Source organism: Ananas comosus, unplaced genomic scaffold (assembly GCF_001540865.1).
Source record: "Ananas comosus cultivar F153 unplaced genomic scaffold, ASM154086v1, whole genome shotgun sequence".
NCBI lineage: Eukaryota > Viridiplantae > Streptophyta > Magnoliopsida > Poales > Bromeliaceae > Ananas > Ananas comosus.
Genome location: NW_017893382.1, coordinates 21,488 through 44,046, shown reverse-complemented (window position 1 = coordinate 44,046; position 22,559 = coordinate 21,488). Strand labels below are relative to the sequence as shown.

Genomic DNA, 22,559 nt, shown 5'->3' with positions numbered 1-22,559 from the left:
AATACCAAACTAAGCCTATACCAAACTAAGTCTAAGGCTTAGTTTGGTATTGAGGTTTATCTAACGCTATTAGATAGAATGGAGTTGAAAAAAAGCAAATAGGGATAAGTTTCTGCGTTCTCCGATGAGACCGCAGAAAATATATCGTAACCGACTAACCGCAATATGCGGAACGCAATATTACGTACGGAAACAAATATGGTATTTTTTTAACGTCGTTTCCCACCGCACGTGACGCAATCTTCCCGCAATCCCAAACGAAGCCTAAGAGTATGTTTAGTTATCTGAAAGTGGCTGAAGTTAAAAAAAGTCATTTTTGTAAAAGTGAGTTTTTACAAAAGTGATTTTTTCAGTTTGATTGTTTGGTTCGTCATAAAGTGAAATATGAAATTAAAGTTTTGTAAGTTTAATTTTTTAATTATTTTTATAGAGGTGAAAATATAAATGGACGATTTATACTCGTAATTAAAATTAAAATTTAAAATTTAAATTTAGAATTCAAAACTTTATTTTAAAATTTAAATTTAAATTTAAACTGAGCTGAATTTATAGTTAAAATTTAAGACATAAATTAAAATATATAATTTGAATTTAAAGTTAGTTATAACTCGTAACTAAAATTAAATTAAAATATATAATTTGAATTTAAAGTTTGTTATAACTCATAACTAAAATTAAATTCTAAAATAAATGTTCAACATAGAAATTAGAACATTTATTTAAATTTGAATTCATAATTTAAATTTATAATTTGAATCTTATTTTAATTTACTTTTTCATCTTAAAATTTTGAATTCAAATATGAATTCACAATTTGAATTGATATCTAAATTTAAATTAAAATTTGAGTTTAAATCACAATAACTAAACGCTTGAATGCATAATTCGAATTCAAGGTTCAAATTGAAACTCATTATTGAAATTAAATATAAATAGCAAATTTGAATTTGAACATAAAAACATAAATTTTAAATTCAAATTTCAGTCAATAATTTAAATTTATAGTTAGAACAATTTGAATTCAAAGTTCAAATTGAAGTTCTTAGCTAAAAATAATTTGATTAAAATTTAAATTTCAAAGTTTAAATGTAAATTAAATTTAAATTTTAGAATTCAAATTTAAATAGAAATAAATATTTAAATATGAAGTCACTAATTGAATTTAAAAATTTTATGTTGAATTTGAATTTACAAATGAAATTAAGAACGTGATCTGAATTTAAATTCTATAATTCATTTTTAAATAAAATAAAATTTTGAATATTTAATGTTAAATATAAAGTCACTTTGAATTTAAAAATTTTTTGTTAAATTTGAATTTAAAAATAAAACTCACAGTGTGATCATGATTTTAATCAAATTCAAAGTGAAATTCAACTTCAAAAATAAATTCAAAGTTTAAGTAAGACCAAATATATCTTCTTAGCTAAACTCTCCATTTTCGATGTATTTTGAATTTTTTGAGCCGAAGTAAAAAGAAAGTGAGATTTAGTTATAGTTTCATTTTATCAGCCCACTTTGTAAAGCGACTTTTATAAAACAATAGATAAAGACGTCACTTTTTAAAAATGCTATTTTTAATGCTTTACTTTCGGCCAATCAAACAGGCCCTAACATATAATTTTCATCTTAATACGAGGGTTATTTGTTTTAGAACTAATTTAATCTAAATGTTATAATCGAATTAAGAGGTTTTGGGCTTATTATAAGATCCTCCACCGCTTTAACCTTGTCTGGCTAGTCATGTCATTCAGGCCTTAATTTAACATGTTATTTTTAGGCTGTGGATTAGCAGAGATTCATCTCGCATTTTTGGCTAGTGATTGTTAATTTTAATACTAACTATTACGACTTTCCCAACTGGCAATAATAAATCGTTGAGACCAAATCACGAGGCCAAAATATTTAATCATGATTATTATTATTATGAGTCAATGATTCCTATATATTTCTAATCATAATTTCATTCTCATCCGATGTAGGACTATTAATAGAAAAATGGGACGACACAAAGGAAGTTTATGCATTTTGCTTCATCGTCAATGTAAAACGCGCAAAGATTTATTATTGCAATTTACAATCAATTAATTATAGAAAACTTGTAACAACTTAATTAGAAGTTCACACAGCATATATATAGAGTCCGGCTCTGATTAGAGATGCCTGTAATGGAAAAAATGCAGTAGTTATTTTCCTTCAACATGTTTAGTAATATCTAGCAGAGGGAGTGCTTTTTTTTTTTCTTTCAAGTTGAGATATTCTCTAATATACCCTTCAAAGGTTCAAAAACATCTAATATACTTCTGATTATTGATGAAATTAACTTTGTTATTTTCATTTTTTTTTCCAAATATTCTCTAAATTTTAGAGCTTTCTATTAGGAGATTTAGGATTTAGAATGGTGTTTTGAAAATAGAAGGGCAAATTGAAAAAAATTTGAAAGGTAGTGAGGGGTGTTGTTTGTGTCCAATTTGAGCACTTTGTCCCTTGTCTCAAATTCTGATAGCATTTGACTGCAACACCGACCGTTCCTAAAGCAAGTGGCAAAGAGTTTGATGGTTGTGGTATTTGAAGTCTCAAGTTTAAATCCTAGTTGATTCATATTTTTAACTAAGTTTATTTTAAAAAAAAAAATAAACTAAACAGTTAGCAAGCTATTTTTATCTAAAAATAATAAAAATAAAAAGAAAATATTTGACTGCAACTACAACATACCAAATAATAGTCTATCACTATTTTTCTTCAACCTTGCGTGCAGTTGCATTTACGTAAGTTTGATTCTCAATTTAGGGTTCTCTCACTTAGTCAGAGAATCCATTCAAAGGTCCATTCTCTCCTTTCTATTATTATTCGGTCCCCACACTTGGGCTATGGACTTTGAAAAGTTTGGGTTGGGTCAAGTTTGGTTTTAGCGAAAGTCAAAAAATCCTTTTTTTTTTTTTTTTTCTGACGAGTAATGATGCTGGTACGCTTTAAAAGATATCTAAAATATAATTAATAAGTCAGTTTACACATATAATAATGAGTGGTTCAATATTTTAGAGCTATACATTTTATCGTATTTAGAAAACTGATTTATCTTCAAATGTAGGAAGCTGAGAGCCATTGCAGAAGTAAAATAGTTTGTTACTGTATCCTTCGTACCGAACTTAATAATTTTTTAATATATTCTAAAAAGCCACAACAAAATTCTCCTGTAAAAACTTAAGGGAAAACTTCAAAAAAACCCCCTGTGGTTTCGTAGTTTCTCACTTTGTCCCCTAGTGGTTTAAAATGTTTCAACTTTCCCCCACGTGGTTTGGTTTTTATCTTTTCGGTAGCTTTTTCGTTAATATTTTATTAAATTATATACAAAAAACTTCAAATACTCATCTAAATTTATCAAATATTCACTTTAGTACCCTTTTATTTTAACTTTATCACTGATTGAAGAAAAAAAATAATAAAATTGATAAGAAAAAGAGAAAAAAGAATCCACAAGAAGGCAAATTGATACATTTTAAACCACAGGAGGGCAAAGTAAGAAACTACGAAACCACAGGAGGGTTTTTTGAGGCTACTATGCTATCGGAAGCACGGAGCCTTCCGTGCTTCCAGCTCGTTTTCGATGTTGCGACTTTTGAATCGTCGATCGGCTCCGTTAAACTTAATCTAGAGTATTTGAAGGACCTAGAAAATAAATTTTATGATTTTACGATATCATTTGCCTAGTGAATGAAGGGGCTCAAAATCAACGGCTGAAAATAAAAATCTTACAAAATGTAATAATATGACATTAAAATTTTAAATCAAAGATATTGATCTTGTTTTATATAGTATAAAGAATTTTCTATCAAAATTTCACGTGATTTGGATATTTCTACACCATTAAACTTGCAAACGGCTCACTACGGCCATTGAAATTTGTTGATTTTGAGCCCATTCGATCACTAGGCAAATGATATCGAAAAATAATAAAATTTATTTTCTAGGTACTCCAAATACTCTAGATCAAGTTTAACGGAGCCGATCGACGATTCGAAAGTCGCAACATCGAAAACGAGCTGGAAGCACGGAAGGCTCCGTGTGCTTCCGATAGCATAGTAGCCTCACTATATATATATATTAATATATATATATATATATATATTTTTTCTTAAAAAAAAATACAAATATGTGTGCTCCACTTTTTATTGTTTATTAGGGCATGGAACCGTGTGCGTTGGCGTTCTCACCATGTGCTTATGCTATCTATTTTCTTATTGGATTTCCACACCCTCTCCTCCCACTAATTGTAATTGTGCCCTTTTTAAGTTTTTTTTTGTCTCCTCTATATTCCACTTCCTTCTAGAATAAAATAAATATTCCCAGAATAAACTCCCTCCCTACTAAGAACCATCCAAATTAGAAAAAAAAAAAAAAAAAAAACCAGCTTAATTTGCGCTTATTGTTCCCAAACTTTACCTTTTTAAATAAAAAAAAATTCTCACAAATGATGCCTATGCCTTTTATAGCATATTTACTATTCTTTTTTTTTTTTTTAAGAGATATGCTTCGTTTATTTTAATTTAGAAATAAATTTAGCTGAAAATATGAATCAACTAGGATTCGAACTTGGGTCATTAAATTTTTTTTAAAATACTTTAAAATTATATATAATCTATTCGAGCAAACGTAATCTACTTTATCAAAATTAATAAAAATTTTGATGATCGAGATCTAACAGAAATAAGACATAAAAGGTAGGGAAAAAAATTTAATAAAAAACAGAGACAATTGAAGAACCCTTCCTCAAAAGGAGGAGTCAATGGTCAAAATGATGGATCAAGAAGCAACTCTCAGGTGTACGGACACCAACTTATCTCCCAAGGTTTTGGTTTAATCCGTGGGAAAATACAATTATTGTTGTCGTTGTTGTTTTTGTTTTTGGCTTGGAGAAAAAGCAAGGAAAACAAATGCTGTGGGTACCATAGATTTGCTTTTGTTAGGGTACAATGCATTAATAGTCGTGTACTATTTTGATTTTTTTTTTTATTTTTTGATCAAATATGAGTACACCTAGATTTGCTTATGTTAGGGTACAATGCATTAATAGTCTTGTACTATTTTGATTTTTTTTTATTTTTTGATCAAATATGAGTACACCTTATTTGAGAAAAGGAGCAGGACTTGTTTACTGTTAGAAGCACGAAGATTTCAATGTTCAATGCTTCTAAATCACTTTTGATGATGAAACTTTTGAAACTACGTTTGATTTTGTTAGATTTAATTTAGCGTATTTAAAATATTTAAAAAATAATTTTTTGCTAATTTTCGATATCATTTACTTAATAATCAAAAGAATTCAAAATCAATAATTTTTAATGGCTGATATATACCGTTTACAAGTTTAACGGTGTAGAAGCATCTAAACCAGATAAATTTTTGATAGAAAATTTTTTTTATAATATCTACAATAAGATCAATATCTGTGATCGAAAATTTTAGTACTACGTCATAATTTTTTGTGAGATTTTAATTTTCAACTGTTGATTTTGAATCCTTTCGATTACTAGATAAATGATATCGAAAAATCGTAAAATTTATATTTCATCTAGTTCAAATACGTACACTAAATCAAGTCTAACGGAGCCGATCGTCGATTCGAAAGTTCCATCATAAAAAACAGCTTAAAAGTACGGAGACCCCCGTGCTCCTAATAGCACACTAGTTCTACTCATACAAAAAATGCAAACACATAACCCCCTAAGATCAAGGTCCATAAATTGTGTACTATTAAGATATTGTAATTTGATTCTTATAACATATTTTTTAACAGATTAAAATATAATAGAATCCAATTCGCAATATTGAAATAGTAGATTAAATAAATTGCACATTTTGCTCTTATTTTTGGTTATTATTTTTATTATTATTATTATTGTTGTTGTTGCCTCTATTAATGAGGTGGCAATGTGAAATGGTGCATGACCCTTCTAGATGCATTCCATTCCACAAAATAAATGCTTACTTTGACACTTGTCATGCCCATTCTTGTGGGCTCTTACTTAAACAATGTCTCACTTTTCAAAACCTTTCATTTGTTTTTCTAATTGGTTGTTTGCCTCACAAGAATTATTTTTCCAACCAAAAAATAAAAATAAAAAAATGCTACACCTGTTGCTTTTAAAGTTAGGAAAGCCCAACATATTAAGCAGGCATAAATCAATACATATATAGAAATCTGGCACCATAGAACTTGATCAAATTCAATATATCTACTTTTAATAATAAATTTTACAACGTTAGTATCATATCTCAGCAGAGAGTATGCACATTTATGATGCAAATTCACTTATCTCAATTTGAAAAAGTGCACCTACAGTAGGTATGTAGTGATAAACAGATCAGATTTAATGAGCGTACTTTAATAATATAAATTTTACGATGATAGTTTCTTCTTTTGCTACGCGGAGGAATGTAGAAAGATATATCGATTCAATTTCCTTCATTTAAGAGTTGAATTTAATAATAATACTTTTTCTTACACGCAAGTAACATTTTATCAAATAGTAATACTTTCATAGAATACAAACAATCGAGGGTCCAAAATTAAGCGCAAATTATTTATTTCAAGAGTTTGCCGCATTACTTGTGTTATAGAATTAAATAGTGGGGAAAAATTACGAAATAGAACATTTAACAAAAGGGCGTGAATTCAAATATAATTTAGGGGCAATTGCCTATATACCCCTGAAAAGTTTCCGATTTTCTTATTTACCCCTCTTAGAAGGCTAATATTGAAAATACCCTTCTTATGTTCCAAATTTTTCTAAAATACTCCAGGAGTTAAGTTCTGTTAGTGAGCCGTTATCTCTGAAAAATTACCATTTTGTCCATTCTAATATACCCTTGTACTGTAACAAACTTTTTTTATATACCCTTCATATAGCAAATACTTTTTTTATTTGCCCTTCAGCCAGATCCGGAGCGGAGAGCTTGCAAGGGTCCGATGGCGCTGCAGCCCTCTTGGTCCCGGCGCCGGCCAAGGCGGCCGAGGAGGAAAATGACGGCGACGAGAGCGGCGGTGGAGGAGGACGACGAGAGCGACGGGAGGGGTGGTGTTGGAGGTGGAGGTGTGGGAGGTGGTGGTGGTGGTCTAGGAGGAGATGAGGCGAGATGGAGGCGGAGGAGCCGGCCGGTGGTGGTGGAGGAGCCAGCCGGTGGTGACGACCAATTTGGGAAAGAAAGAGAGGATAATCTTAGGGATTAGTATAATAAGGTAGGGGCAAAATAGGTATTTTGTTTAGGTTTTAACTATAGTATACATTTAACCCATGTTTAACAGGGATAACTGCGGGGGTATTTTGGAATAACGGTGGAACATATGAGCGGTATTTTAGAAAAAAAAAAAGAAGTAGGAGTAGATCGGATATTTCCGAACGCATGAAGAGTATATAGGCAATTATCTCTATAATTTTATATAAATTCAACTGGTGGAATATTCAATTTGAATATTACAAATTAAATTGAATTTTGCACAAACAATTGGAAAAAAATGATCATATATATAATAATTTTTCGAAAAAAATAAGGTTGCAATAAAAACAAACTGCAAACTTCCATTTCACCAGGAAAAGGCAAAAAAAAAAGAAAAAAGAAAAAAAAAAAGCCAAAATAGAAGTTTCTTCTTGGAAAGTCGCATTCAAAAAATTATACGGACGATTTTACATTGTGGTCCACACTCTCCTACAAACCCTTTTAAATACTCCGCAGGAACACCCTATTCCTTTCTACAAATACATAAAAATTTTATTCCCAAAAAAAATATAAAATACAAAATTAAATAAGAAAAGTTCTATTTAAAATTTTTGAGAAAAACTTCAAATACCACCCCTGTGATTTCTCACTTTCTCACTTTAGCATCCTATAGTTTAAATGTATCAGTTTCATACTATGTGGTCTTATTTTTTTCTTTTTGTTATCCAATTTACTAATGTTTTTCGTTAAATTAATAACAAAGTTAAAATTAAAGTGTACTAAAGTGAATATTTGATAAACTATAGGAAGCGTATATGAAGTTTTTTCTATGTGATTTAACAAAAAATTAACGAAGGAGATGACAAAAAGAGAAAATAAAATCATAAGGAACCAAATTAATACATTTTAAATCACAGGGTACTAAGGTGAGAAAGTGCGAAACCAAATGGATGGTATTTGAAGTTTACCCAATTTTTTTTAGTATAAACAAATTGCACTTATAATTTTTTATTAAATAAAATAATTTATATATAAAAAGATTCATAGTTCAATTTCATGTAATTTAGGTGAAATATTTATAGGAATATATATAAAGATATATGATTAAATTTTGTAAGTGATATTTAATTGATTGAATTAGATATGTATTCAAATGATACATTTTGTCATTATGTGATATATGCATTCAGATTTATTATTGATCATACTATACCTTTTTAAAGATTTGAAAATTGAAGTGGAATAATTTTTCTCTTAACAATTCTACGAGGAATTTTTTATTTATTAATTGATGTGTTAATAATTAATTAGAATAAAAATAAAAAATTATTGTGAATTTGAAATTGAAATAGAACAATTTCGTGATCAAAAGAACTTTATTTGTACTGAAAATATTTTTTAAAATAATAAAAATATATTAAAAAATTATTTTTTTATAGAAAAAGTAAGGATAATTTGGTCATTTTACCTTCTCGATTACCACCGCATTCTTCTGAAAATATTTTTAAAATTTTAAAAGGACAAAATATAGATTTTTAAAAGTATGAAAAAAAATAAAAAATTGGACATTTAGAACGAGATTTTCTATATGTATTTTAGTCAAAAACAAAAAACAAAAAAGAAATCAAAAAATTTCTCCTAGTGTAATGAGAAGTCAAACTTGTCCTACAAGTAAACTTTCGCAGTTCCCCACGTACTTAAGCATATTTACAAAATAACCCCTCCCACTCCTTAACGTGCTCCGCAGGAACATCGTACCGCACCTCCCCACCTCCCCAGTTCTCTAATATTTATATAACAACGTCGCGGCTTCGTTTTTCTCCATGTAAGCTCGATTCGTCGATCGATCGACCAAAAACATAGCTTTCTCTCTCCTCTCTTTTCTCTCTCTCTCTCTCTCTCTCTAGGGTTTTGTTGCTAGGGTTACGGTTAGGGTTTCGGGGAGGGATCGGCAATGGCGACGGAGGGGGCGACGGAGGGGGCGTGGAGGAGGCCGAAGACGAAGATCGTGTGCACGCTGGGCCCGGCGTCGAGGTCGGTGGAGATGGCCGAGAAGCTCCTGAGGGCCGGGATGAACGTCGCGCGCTTCAACTTCTCCCACGGATCCCACGCCTACCACCAGGAAACCCTAGACAACCTCCGCGCCGCCATGGACAACACCGGGATCCTCTGCGCCGTCATGTTGGACACCAAGGTGAGGATCAAGATGCTCTCCCCTTCTTTTGCGCCCTTGTAATCCTTCTTCTTTTTTTTTTTTTTTTTTTTTTTTTTTTTTTGCTGTTGTGTAATGTTTGATTTGTGTAAAATCTTCGGTTTGTTGGCGTAATTATGACCGGATCTGATACGGGTTTTGTTAATTTTCTACGTTAATCTTGTTCTTGTTGCTTTTTGTCGTTTTATTTAGCGCGTAAAGGGATTTCTACTTAATATTGTGTTTTATTTGAATTTCCTGGTCAAATTTAGGTATGATCTTGATATTTTTGGAGAATTTGCGGCTTAATTTGGTGGGACGGTTATGTGATTATCTTCAACTGCCATAAATAGGATCCATAGTTTGGCTAGTTATTTAGAAATTTTTTTTAATATGATATTTGCTATGAAGGTGACGTTTTTTCTCCGTCGACGATATAAATTTTGGAAAATTGCTTGTTAATGGTGCTGTATGATTCTTATATAAGATTACTCAGATAGCATTAGCTTTGATGCTTTATAAATACGGAATCTTGTTATATGTACTTCTATTTGCAAAACAGAGAATTTATGTGACTCTGAATCACCAGCTAGTAGTCAAGTTTTTTATTTTGAGAGTAAAATTGGTATAATGTGTAAAATAGAAATTTTGATCTTGTTGTAGGGTGATATCGCTTGATCGAGTAATTTTGAATTTCACACTTTAATCACATATTTGCATGCGATGAAAAAACTTTTACACGTGATGTGGGACAGAATTAAAATCAACATGAATTCTCAATATAAGTATTTACATTTGGTATCCATCTATGCTTTTCAATGCATCCTTTTAATACCCAAATATTTCTTATGTTGCAAGGCAAAGCCTAGAAACACTATCATAAAAAAACAAAAGTGCTTAGGAGTGTTTGTATATGGATTAGGGCTATTGTTATTTTTCCATGTGTAGGTTAGCAAAGAAACTTTATCTCCTACTAATATGTGCCTGTGCAAATTTGATTGAGAAATATTTTTATTTTCAACTATAACAGCAACCGATACTATTTTGTGATTAAGGTTTAGATTATATGACCTTTTTTTTTTTCATTCCCCCGCACAGCTAATATCTAGGTTATCATTAGCTTGCTTGTCTTATCCTATAGTTCATCTATATCATTCTGTGACCTATCATACTTACCCGTGATAATGTGCTAGATAGTGGTGATGGATTCATGTTTGTAGTTATACATTTGATATCATATTCTGATTGCCTTGCATGGACTGCATGTGAAGCGTAATATGTTCATGTGAAGGCTACTTACTATAGCATATTTTGGGTAAATATTGCGGGTTAAGCTTTTAAATGTTTTTGTTCGTTAGCACTTTGATATTATAGTTTGTGTGCAGATTGTTATAAGTTTAATTTGGTTATTCATTTTCTCAGTTGGATACCTTTTGGTTATTAGCTTACTTTCAAATGCATAGTATGTTTCAATGTCCTCAATGCATGTCTTTGGAAGTTCCCTTTTTCTTTTGGACCTCAATATTCTTAATTTACTACTATGTCTATGCTATACCAAACATGTCTACCATATGCACCCAAATGAACCCCTAGGTGCTATTTTAGCCACCTGCCTAATATTGTTGCCTTCTACAATTTTCCGAAACATAATTTTCTGTCCGCAAGAAGGATCCTAATTAAGTAAAAATATTCTTGAGAATCGAAAAGGCAAGGATTCAAGTGCCCATCGGTACAGGCCGTATCTACCGTGTCGTATCGTGCCAACAAGATATCGTATCGGTACGATATAGCCTCCGTGTTGATGGCACAACTCAAAATCCTCTATTCTCAAAATTAGTAAGTAATTTTCTTAATAAAGTTCAAAAGATTTGATAAAAATATGTAATAAATAATTGGCATATTTTGTTGCTAAAAAAAATAAATATTTCAGGCCATTACATGTTGGCACACATAATTTTTTTTTTTGACTGGCACTCATCGGCACGGCCAGGCACGCACCGTACCGTGCCGGTAAGTTTCCAGCACGACTCCGTACCACGGCACTTAAATCCTTGCGAAAAGGAATGCAAACACTTGATTCCATATATAGAAATGAAGGACGTGGAAATCCCAGTTGCCATCCCTGCTTACCATTTCTTTTTGTCTGTTATTTTTGACTCTTCTAAAGCAATTAATAAAGGCAGAAAATGCTAAAGCAGAATACTAGTTCTATTCTACATAATTTAAATGTGAGATTCATCATCTCATTAATACAAAATCAACAGATGGATTGACCTATCTAATTATTCACAGGGTCCAGAGATCCGAACTGGCTTTTTGAAAGATGGCAAACCTATCCAGTTAAAACAAGGCCAAGAAATCACTATCTCCACGGATTACACCATTAAGGGTGACGAGAACATGATATCAATGAGCTATAAAAAGTTAGCAGATGATCTAAAGCCAGGCAGTGTCATTCTCTGTGCCGATGGGACCATATCACTGACCGTCCTTTCTTGTGATAAGGAACAAGGCTTGGTCCGATGCCGATGCGAAAACTCTGCTTTACTTGGTGAGAGGAAGAATGTGAATCTTCCTGGTGTTATTGTTGATCTCCCTACACTAACAGAGAAGGACAAGGAGGACATTTTACAATGGGGTGTTCCGAATAAGATTGATATGATTGCTTTGTCCTTTGTACGCAAAGGTTCTGATCTGGTGGAAGTTAGGAAGGTGCTCGGAGAACATGCCAAGTCAATCATGTTGATGTCCAAGGTTAGTCAAGTAACCTCAGTGAATTCATTTTGTGTAAATTGCACAATGGGTTGTCAACCTTTTAGTGCAGTTTCGTTTGGGTCCCCAGCCTTTCAGTTGTTGTAACTGTAAGCAGGTTCCTGAGCTTGCATGTTGTTGACTTACTCTTTTGGTGAAATTGCTCCATCAAATTGGACCGAAACAGAGACTTGATTGTAATGTGGAAATTGTTAACAATTGAAAGGTCGGGGGACGAGTGAAAAATTCCTAAAAGATGTGGGCCTTGCTGCAATCAACCCAGCTTTTATTACTTGATCTTGCTCACATTTTGAGTCATGTTAAACATTCAATTCAATCTTTTGCAGGTTGAGAATCAAGAGGGAGTAGCTAACTTTGATGACATACTGGCAAACTCCGACGCCTTCATGGTGGCACGAGGAGATTTAGGCATGGAAATCCCGATCGAAAAGATCTTCTACGCCCAAAAAGTGATGATATTCAAATGCAACATCCAAGGAAAGCCGGTGGTGACAGCAACGCAAATGTTGGAATCCATGATCAAGTCACCCCGCCCAACCCGTGCTGAGGCAACTGACGTAGCTAACGCTGTATTGGACGGCACTGATTGCGTGATGCTGAGCGGAGAAACTGCTGCTGGTGCCTACCCAGAATTGGCAGTCCAAACGATGGCCAAGATATGCTTACAAGCAGAATCCTACGTGGATTATGGGTCGGTTTTTAAACATATCATGGCATCTGCGCCCGTACCCATGAGCCCACTAGAGAGCCTTGCCTCGTCAGCTGTTCGAACTGCCAACTCAGCAAAAGCTTCGCTTATACTAGTTTTGACTAGGGGAGGGACTACTGCTAAATTAGTGGCTAAATATAGGCCTGCCATGCCGATATTGTCGGTGGTGGTACCTGAATTAAAGACGGACTTTTTTGACTGGACTTGTAGCGATGAGGCACCAGCGAGGCATAGCCTTATTGTGAGAGGGGTAATACCGACATTGAGTGCCGCGACCGCAAAGGCTTCTGATACAGAGGCCACGGAAGAAGCACTTGACTTCGCGATTCAGCATGCGAAGGGTCTGGGGCTCTGTAAACCTGGAGACTCGATCGTGGCCCTTCATAGGATTGGGATTGCTTCTGTGATCAAGATCCTGACGGCCAAGTGACGAAGTGATTTACCCAAGGAGTTTCTTATGGGGACAATTTTGGGAGGTTCATCTCTATATGTTTTATTTTAATTATTTCTGTAGTAGATTTCCTATTTTTGCTTGTGAAATGGCATTTCACACACTATTTTTGTTTTGAAGATAGGAAATCTGTATTCCTCGAATCTTCTCATTTTGGTGGTGTTTTCAACAATAAGTACTTTCAGTTTGTTATGCTTATGCTTTTAATCTTTATGGAAATCTATAGTTGGTTATCTTCTTGTCTTCTATGTGTTTTGCAACTCTTTACTCTGATTGCCATTGTAATGGATGTGGTGATACACAATGCGACATACATTGCATGTAATTTGTTGAGCATATCTCTGTGTTAACGATAATTAGATGGTTTTGACATGATTGAATCGAATATTTGGCATTTTTTATGATCGACTGTGGTGTACCTTAGAACAATTAGAGTAAGGTGCAGTGCATTTTCAGTTTGCCACCTTCTACTCTGGATAGTTTTACTTTTCTACCTTGTCGTTTTGTCTTCGTATCACCGAAAGGATCAACTATTAAATGGAATACTCAAATGATATAACTTATGAACTATAGGATTGTAAAATGTTATATTGTACAAACCACTAGGTAGTATAATACAATATTTTACAAATCATAACAATTTGCTACCCTTACTAGCTGCAGATCCTTATGGTGAAACAAGAATAAAAATACTTGATAGTAAAATGAAATATTTTAAACATAGAGTGACAAAGTAAAAATGCGCTAAATCATTAGGATCAGAGTAAGAAGATATTGGGTATAAGAGTGGAAAGGATGTTTTTTCTTTTTTTTTTTGTTAGCAAGTATAAATTCCTTGATATGTGGGAGGGGGGAGGGGAACAAAAATCTATAAATTTTTCACAAAAAAAGAGGATTAAAACAGAAAAACCAACTCAGAAGAAAACACAAAAGGCAGCACACATGCTTGTAAAGTTTATGCAACTGTAAACAATACAAATACCTCTGAAACAAATTACAGAACACACAACAAGCACACCTTGCATTCATGGTACTGAGAGTACACAGCAGCCAATGTAGTCTCACCCTTTTCATTAGAAATACATATAATCAAAAGCACACATCCCTTTATTTATAGCACCTACATAGTATCAGAAACTAGAACTTTGATCAGTTTCCTTTGTTGCGAACGCAGAATCTCGCCACAAACTATCTCCCATCTTTCCAGATGGATTAACCCAATTCTCATTGTACATCTGCACAGGGAAAAACCTAACATCTATCAAACTGCAAGGAAGTAAAAGCCAGATAAGAAATCAGTCCAAAAATTATTCAACTCAAAAGTGAGAAACTCACATTTAATTTGTAGCATCTTTCATTTCCACTAGTCCTCATGGCCAGTGTGTTATATTCATCAAGCTCATGGAAGCCACCAAGCTGAACAATTAACATGTAAATTCGTGTCAGTAGGTTATAGAAATCACTTCATATTTTCGTTAGTTAATGCAAAATAAGTGATGTGAAAATGGATCAGAAAGTCAGGGCGATATTATAGCAAAATATTTGTGATGTATGACAGATATATTTGCTCGGAAAAATAACAACTTTTATAAGAGTTTTGTGCTAGTAGAAGCAGAAGCTTTAAATTGAAGCTTTTACTTTTACCTTTATTTATTGCTCTTTTGAATTTTATTTTGGCATTCTATCGTAACAAAAACTCTAGAGTTTTTATTTGCCAAGCATTTAGTTATTGCTTTCCGAAAAAGAGGAACTTTTACTGAATCCCATATAGGCACTAGAACCCTGCTCTGCAATGCTATTGAAGCCCAAACAGGCACTAATGCACTATTTTGCAATGCAAAAATCATTAAATAACTCCGATTTGTTTTAGAACAATGTACAAGTTATAGAATGAAGAGGAATACCCTCAATAGGTTACAGAGTCCTTCATTATCTTTGATCATTGATACAGTACAACCAAAGGAAATCAAATGTTCCCAAAAATGTGCATGATTTACCTTCTTTGAGTGCATTCCTTGGAAAACACTAGGAATAATTCTGCATGGAAAGCCCTTTGTTGCATCCAAGGAAAACTTGCCTGAAAAATGCCCTTTCATAAATGCCATAATTCAGGTGTAAACGCTTAAAAAAAAAAAAAAGACTGACTACTAATAGAAAATAATAAAAAAAATCTCTTGCCAAAATGTAACTACTCATGTGGGGTATATAAAACGAAAAGTGATTTACCTTCCGTCTTTAAATGGGAGAGATCAGATTTATTGGATCCGGTCAAATTTAGTCAGTAAATAGTGGTTAAGTTTAATGAATCTATGTGTTAGTATCAAAATCAGATCTACTAATAAAGACCACTTCCATGGAAATTGCTTTGATTTTGGTCTCAAGTTTTGGGTGAAAACTTCAATCCAAAGTTTGAAGGAATATTAGTAGGAATCCGGATTTAGGTGTTGATTGTAATACTTTGGTTCTTACTCCTGCTCTTACTTGGGACTTAGCTTTGGCAAACAAGAGAAATGAACAAGTAGTTTCAAATCATATGAGGCTAGTGAGAGAGTTACCTCGAGGAGTAGACGAAAAAGATCGTCTTGTCGGATAAAAGCTCTCGTTGCTTCGACACCACGAGAAAAGAGGAGAACGCCAGGGGACGTACGACACGAATCCTTGCCCCCCCTTGCGTACTCTCTCTATTCTTCTGCCATCACCACCACCGACACCGTCATCATCGTCATCATCGTTGTCTTCCACTCTATCATCACCACCGCCGCCGTCACTTCCACTCCGGTAAGAGTTTCCGTAGCCATGAGACCACAACGAGGGGAAGAATGCAAACCTCGCATTACGTCTGCTCTCTCTTCTACCACTATCACCGTCATTATCGTTATCATCGTCACCTTCCACTTGATCATCACCACCACCGCCGTCACTTCCGTTCCAGTAAGAGTTTCCGTAGCCATGAGACCACAATGAGCGGACGAATGCAAACCTCACATTACGTCTGCTCTCTCTTCTGCCACTATCACCGTCGACTTCGACTCCATCACCGTCAATGCCATCGCTTTTGTTCGAATCCTCCAGGTCATCTGCAGGCATCTCAAACCGACAAAGAGGGCAAGAACAATGCGTCTCGAGCCACGGCACGATACACTCCCTGTGGAACTTATGCTTACAAGGCATCTCCTTGGCCTCCTCGCCGATCGCAAACTCTTCTAGGCATATCGGGCAGTTGATCGACCGATCGATCTCGACCGTTGGCATCGCATCAACCGCCTTTTTACTGATTCGCGGCGTTCTGCGCCAACCTACCTCCCACTCACTTTCGAAATCATCATCCAGAAATGAGAAACTTGTTAGGAAGGTAAATCTTGGGCGAGGGAGGATGCTCCAGAAAGGACTCCATGCCATCTCGAAGATGCCTTCCGAATCGTCGTATTTGCTTTCGAATTCTTCGACTTTAGTTTCCGACAAGTAACCCATAGATCGGTTCGATACGGAGATAAACGCAAAATCAAAACGCAAAATCAAAACTAAACAAATCCTCCTCTTTTTTTTCTTTCTGTAATCATTGGAAAAGGAGAGTGTTTTATATCAGAGTTGATCAGCATAGCAACACAAAGGAGAGGTTGGGAGAGCTCACCTGCAAAAGAAGTTGCTCCTCCGGGAAGGATGAGAACTATCTCAGTCCTCAGACTCTTAAGAATCTATTAAATTAGGAGGAGTGTTAGAGGTTGGTAAGAGGATTTTAATATTAGTTATTGATTATTGATAACCTACTTAGAAAAGGAAGTATGAGAGATTGGAGGAGTGTTACAATATATATTGGGCCTTTTTAGAGGTAATTTTACAACGAGAAGCTCGTCATCCATGACGTGCGAGATTCGATTATTAAACACAGTGGATAAGACCGAAGGTTTCGGTTGACCGTACCTAGCACAGTTAGCTAAAAGCTTGATCGTTCGTATCTGAGGTTTCAAGTTCAAAGTTTAGTTGCTTTACATTTCTGGCTGAGTTTATTTCTAAAAAACATTGAACGTAGCTTGCTCTCTCTCTCTCTCTCTCTCACTACTGGTTAGATTCTAAACTTTGTTTTTCTACATCAGATTAGCTTTCTCTCTCTCTCTCTCTCTCTCTCTCTCTCACTACTGGTTAGATTCTAAACTTTGTTTTTCTACATCAGATTCTGGATTAAAATACAACTTACTAGGTGCATTGTTAGGGTTTTCAAAGGCACTTATGGCAAAGTTCCTTCCATAAAAACTCTGATCACGCGTAATTTTGCGACATGCATCTCCCCATCTTTAGATACCACTCTGCGATGCTTTAAGATTCGAATAAAGCAGTACTATGCAATGGTAAAGAAATACTTTATTGCTGATTTTATCGAATTTAATAGCTTTAACCCCTTGATACCGAATAAAGCTAAATTAATTAACTGCTAATAGGTGCTTGAATTATAAAATTTAATAACATTTTTAACTTAATTAGCATAAAAACACGAATCACAAAATTTAAAAGTTGAAGGGTGTGTACAAGAAATACCTATAAGTGAGGGGGTCTCCATACATTTTTTACCTAAACTGACAATTGACAAATGAACAACGCTATTGGTATACTCTGCTATTGGTATACTCCAAAGTAGAGTTTATATTTTAAACCCATTTCATTCGAGGACCATTAATTGTCTACTTATCACATCAATTTTTTTTTTTATTTTTATCAAAAACTATTTGAATTTTTATGAATCATAAGATGGGGGGCGTGAGATCTACACTCTTCTTTTGGAATGTACAAATAAAATTTCTCCTGACAAAGAGGGGATCAAAGTAAAACAATCCCAAAAGTTTAAGACACTCGAGAACCTCAAGTGAAACCTATCCAACTAAATTTGTCATGTACACATAGATATCATCCTCATATCTATAATTAAAAAAAAAGGAACTTTGGAGGGGCAAAATTGAAGGGGAAAAAAAAAAGGTCACAAGAATACACCTTGCTTGAACTATGGTGACAAAGACATAATTGTTAGTTTATTTTTCCCACCAAATTCCACAGCAAAATATCTTCCCTTGGTGGGATCATCAGATAATGAACCAATTATTATTAAATGAGAGAAAGTAAAACTCACCCATAACTCATTTGATCTGGAGTTATTCTTTGGATAACTCATGTTGATGTACATTGTCAATACATTAGATGGCATACTGGAACAACTGTAAAATATGAAAAATCCTCGAAATTCCGCACAGAAAGGCAGAGGGGGAAAAGTCGGCTCGACGCATAATTCACAAATTGATTTAAAAAAAGAAAAAGAAAAAGATGCAGAAGTCAATGAACTGATCCTGGAGCAATCTGGAACCGAAAATGACCTCGACGCGGAGAAGACCATTTCTTATTGACCCAAAGCAGCCGAGCCACAAGATAATCCAAAACCTAATCTGAGTAAAAGTGAAATCAGAAGTAGAGAAGAACTCGAAGATGAGATAATCCAAACCAGAAACCGAAAAACGAAAAGATCCAAAACATGTGGCTATCTGAACCACGGAAAACCTGAAACCCGAGAAAAATCGGAACCTAATGACTCAAAACCAATACTCAACCATATAGAGACCCGAAAAACACCAAGCCAACCTGCCGGCATGCCACCTCTACTGAAAAGATCTTTCGTTGGTCAAACTAAAATCGAGTTTAAACAAAAAGCTGCATTTGAAAACGTGATATCTAAGTTCTCAAAGCTTTAATCCAATCAATCCCTAGTTTGAAGTCTCCAGGTCCGGTCCTGGCACCGGGAACACCACCCTCTGCATTTACGGAGAGAGACATCCCGACGATGCGGGATGGGTTCATCTCTAACTTGGCATCGATCACGTTTCCTCTCCACGTCGGCAAATATCGATCTAAAGGAATCTGAAATAAGTAATTTGTTCTCTATGTTAGAATGCATGTGTCTTCTCCCTTTGGCACTGGAAATCACATAAATTGCAAAAGAAATTCCATAATGATTCCATTCCAGTATTGGACAAGAAACATAGGAAGTCTTGACAGGGAATAAAAACTAGCCTTTGCGATATGCCATGTATCCTTGGGTGCGAGAATGAAAGCTTGCCATGAATTATCTTCCTGCTGTCCGGGCGAATTAACCCAGTTCTCCGTGTATATCTATACCAAAAAAACAAATAAAAAATGCAACAAAAGGACAATTTAAATTTATATATGTAGAAAGTAGATTGAAAAGAAGTGATGAGAAGTCCTTTTTGTCATGATGAGCGAGACTTACAGTTGATATATAACATCTTCCATCACCTCTAAGCCTCATGGCTATAGTATCGTACGCATCAAGGTCAATAAAGCCATCAAACTGGATGATTTGACATCCATTATTGTCAGTGGAACAGAAAATATATCTAGAATTCATACAATCATGGCTATTAAGAGAGCTCTAAACAAAAATAATGCAAAAGCAACTTTTAAAAAAAAGGAAAAAAGTTAAAAGAAAGTCGTGGTCATACTTCTTCACAACCCTGGCAAAATTTGAACTAATCGTTATAACATATTTCGCCTAAGAGAAGATCTATAGCAAATACATGTAATTGTGGAAATTACACATCCTGTTTTGTAATCTGTCATTAAGATCAGAAATTTCATCTTGGATTCTGGGCGCATCCTGAAAATTTTGAAATCTAATTGATAACATCTCCTGCCATAGTATTTTTAATCAAGTAATTGAAAGTGGTAAAAGCAATCAAATGGCTCGAAAGGAATGGAACAAATAGAATTTAATGACAATTCATAATGAAAGCAAAACCAAATGAGAGTTTTCTCACAAAAACTTTGAAGTCAGTTTTACTTTCTCATCAACTGGTAAAAGGAACTTATTACCCAAAGTGAATTCCTTCTTAAGTTTTCCCCAAACACATGTCAAACAAGCCTGTGATTATAATCTCAGTTAACTGAAGTGTAATATTAGTGAATTTAATGCCATGTCATAGTGAAGGCAAATCCAAGCAGAGTCTTTCTCCCAAAATCTGAAGGATCTTCTCCACTTTCCAATCAACTGATAAAAGGAACTTGCTGTAATACACTGGACTTTCGCAAATTGCGAAGTTCGAGTGTGTGGAATGGTGTGTGGATCACTCCTACATGTTCTAAAAGGTTAGAACAAGTTTTTGGATAAGTTAGAGGGTGATTGGAATGCTAAAAGCAAGAAAGTGTATTGATTGGGCGAAATCAGCCTTTTCTGCTTGGTGTACCGGTACAGCCATTATGGTGTACCGGTACACAATGCAGAAACGTGGCAGCTTGGGCTTTTTCGTAATTTCACATTTGACACCTACCTATTTGATCCCAGCACGACTCTTGGAGCTTGCTGGAGTGTGCTAGAGCCCAGAGAAGCAACCTTGCACCATTTTCTCTCTCTCTCTCTAGGGTTTTTCTCTCTCTACAAAGAATTCGCCGATTTCGCTCGTTTTCGTCGTCGCGCGCATTCTTCGCTGGTTGCGAGTGTTGCAGCACCTTTGTGCACGTGTGAGGGAGTGTTTTGGAAGGCTCTTTGCTGTCCTGAACCAGTAGGGTGCTGGTTGGAAGCTTGAGAAGGTAAACGACTCGATTTTCTCCATTATCGACGTTCGAGTAGACGTTTATGTGTTGCTTTTGAGCTATTGCTTCTAGTTGCTTTAATCTGAGATTTCAGCAATTAAAATTGGATTATTTAGCTGTGAATTAACCTTCTTAGACCTGGGATAAGCTATTTTGAAGCTTAATTGGAATATTTAGCCATTTATGAAGCTAAAATCGGAACTTAATGCACTAAGTTGTGCGAATTGATGCAAATTGGGATTTTTTCTTCGCAGCAGGTCTTCGAGCCTCGTTGAGCTGAACTTGTACCTTTTGAAGCTGGTTTGGGAGGTATTCTAACCTGAGGTAAGCAGGAATTTCAGTTAGAAAACTGAATTTGCAAGATTCCGACTATATTTGCTATATATGTTGATATTGATGCCGTCTCGATGTTGTTCGCAGCGAGAGTGCGAACGAGCTTTGGATCGTCGTGAGCTGACTTGTGAGAGCTCTTGGAGGCGTCTCTTGAGGTATTACACTAGTCCCAAAACAGGGATTTAAAGAGTTACTTTGTACTAAGTGGAATTTAGGTCGAAATCGGACATTTCGGCCGTAGATTTAATCCGATCTTGACGTTCGTTTTTCAGCAGCATTGGGGCTTCGTTGAGCCGTTGTGGGACTTCTTGTGGATAATCGGAGCCTAGTACTAGGTGGGTCGGACCTAACCAGAGCAAGTGAAGCTCCCCTATGTTCTATATGTACTATAGAATTGATACAGTTGTATGTTTTTGTGATTGATACAGAATTTGAGACGAGTCACTATATTATAGTGTTGATATGTATACATTGATTGAATAGAACCTCTATGAAGTAGAGAGTACTCATGCATAAGTGTCTTTATGCCTATGTTTATGTTCATATTTAGTTAAGATAACTAATGGACATACTAATGATGCTTTAGTAGAGTAGAGAACAATGATATTCTCGTGACTTTGTAGAGAACCATGACATTCTCTTGACTCTAACATAGGGAACTATGACATGCTCATGACTATGTTGATAGTGCCATACTAGTGGAAAGATTATAATGCTATGTGATTTAGCTTTACCCTTACATGTTTACAATCTAGTGGATACTAGCTTTTGTTACTATTTGTGTATTGATATTCCGATCAGAGGATCGAGGGTTCTGAACTTTGTATGTGAAAATTATGAAAATTGAGACATGTGGATAATGGACTTTGCTTGCTTGCCATCGTGCTCATTCGCACACGCTTGTGAGGGTAGCTCCCTACAAGCCGGCACTCCGGAGTTGGCCTACGCGACAGTTGCTCGCCCGTGCGGGATTGGGTGCCGAAGTGGATTGCCGTGGGGAGTGTATACTACCACGGGGCCATTAGGCGCGGCGCAAGCTGGACTACCTTGAGTAGATCCCTGTGAATGAAAGAAAAATGCTAAAGGAAATTGGACAGTAATGAATAATTACCAGTTACAGTGTACAGTAGTTACTTACACACTTATGCTATGTTTATGCTTATAGTAGTAGCCATGCTTCTATCATTCAGTTGATTCATTACTGTTGATGCTATGATCACATGTTGTTTACATGTTCATTATTTGTTAACATTGGCTTATGAATTGTTAGCATTGAAAATATATCATGCAAATTACTG

The 22,559-nt window shown here is 34.8% G+C and overlaps 3 protein-coding genes across 6 annotated transcripts; 1 reads left to right on the top strand and 2 right to left on the bottom strand.

Annotated features, from left to right (window-relative positions):
* The first annotated feature begins 9,053 nt into the window (after positions 1 to 9,053).
* On the top strand, positions 9,054 to 13,587 carry LOC109705845 (pyruvate kinase, cytosolic isozyme). Its single transcript, XM_020226630.1, has 3 exons — positions 9,054 to 9,412; positions 11,702 to 12,163; positions 12,508 to 13,587. The coding sequence occupies exons 1-3, from the start codon at positions 9,173 to 9,175 to the stop codon at positions 13,318 to 13,320; spliced, it is 1,515 nt and encodes a 504-aa protein (XP_020082219.1). The 5' UTR covers positions 9,054 to 9,172; the 3' UTR covers positions 13,321 to 13,587.
* Positions 13,588 to 14,264: 677 nt separating this feature from the next.
* LOC109705839 lies at positions 14,265 to 17,178 on the bottom strand. 4 transcript variants are annotated; one of them, XM_020226619.1, is made up of 5 exons: positions 16,973 to 17,168; positions 15,897 to 16,891; positions 15,339 to 15,430; positions 14,677 to 14,757; positions 14,265 to 14,576 (listed from the first exon to the last, which is right to left on the bottom strand). In XM_020226619.1, the coding sequence occupies exons 2-5, from the start codon at positions 16,810 to 16,812 to the stop codon at positions 14,472 to 14,474; spliced, it is 1,194 nt and encodes a 397-aa protein (XP_020082208.1). In that variant the 5' UTR covers positions 16,813 to 16,891; positions 16,973 to 17,168; the 3' UTR covers positions 14,265 to 14,471. The 4 variants fall into 4 exon arrangements, with proteins under 4 accessions (XP_020082208.1, XP_020082210.1, XP_020082209.1 ...); XM_020226621.1 differs by having other exon boundaries at positions 15,339 to 15,418; positions 16,973 to 17,164; XM_020226622.1 differs by having other exon boundaries at positions 14,467 to 14,607; positions 16,973 to 17,178.
* Positions 17,179 to 18,308: 1,130 nt separating this feature from the next.
* On the bottom strand, positions 18,309 to 20,384 carry LOC109705840 (probable complex I intermediate-associated protein 30). Its single transcript, XM_020226623.1, has 3 exons — positions 19,610 to 20,384; positions 19,393 to 19,491; positions 18,309 to 19,239 (listed from the first exon to the last, which is right to left on the bottom strand). The coding sequence occupies exons 1-3, from the start codon at positions 19,745 to 19,747 to the stop codon at positions 19,054 to 19,056; spliced, it is 423 nt and encodes a 140-aa protein (XP_020082212.1). The 5' UTR covers positions 19,748 to 20,384; the 3' UTR covers positions 18,309 to 19,053.
* Positions 20,385 to 22,559: the final 2,175 nt, after the last annotated feature.

What these genes read in the sequence shown, in the direction of transcription:
- LOC109705845 (XM_020226630.1), top strand. Translation starts at nt 9,173, where the DNA reads ATGGCGACGGAGGGGGCGACGGAGGGGGCGTGGAGGAGGCCGAAGACG. An exon ending in CCGTCATGTTGGACACCAAG is followed by an intron (nt 9,413 to 11,701) that starts GTGAGGATCAAG and finishes AATTATTCACAG; the next exon opens with GGTCCAGAGATCCGAACTGG. An exon ending in CAATCATGTTGATGTCCAAG is followed by an intron (nt 12,164 to 12,507) that starts GTTAGTCAAGTA and finishes AATCTTTTGCAG; the next exon opens with GTTGAGAATCAAGAGGGAGT.
- LOC109705839 (XM_020226620.1), bottom strand. Translation starts at nt 16,812, where the DNA reads ATGGGTTACTTGTCGGAAACTAAAGTCGAAGAATTCGAAAGCAAATAC. An exon ending in TTTTTCGTCTACTCCTCGAG is followed by an intron (nt 15,431 to 15,896) that starts GTAACTCTCTCA and finishes CATTTATGAAAG; the next exon opens with GGCATTTTTCAGGCAAGTTT. An exon ending in AAGGAATGCACTCAAAGAAG is followed by an intron (nt 14,758 to 15,338) that starts GTAAATCATGCA and finishes TTAATTGTTCAG; the next exon opens with CTTGGTGGCTTCCATGAGCT.
- LOC109705840 (XM_020226623.1), bottom strand. Translation starts at nt 19,747, where the DNA reads ATGAATTCTAGATATATTTTCTGTTCCACTGACAATAATGGATGTCAA. An exon ending in GAAGATGTTATATATCAACT is followed by an intron (nt 19,492 to 19,609) that starts GTAAGTCTCGCT and finishes TTTTTGGTATAG; the next exon opens with ATATACACGGAGAACTGGGT. An exon ending in ATACATGGCATATCGCAAAG is followed by an intron (nt 19,240 to 19,392) that starts GCTAGTTTTTAT and finishes TACTTATTTCAG; the next exon opens with ATTCCTTTAGATCGATATTT.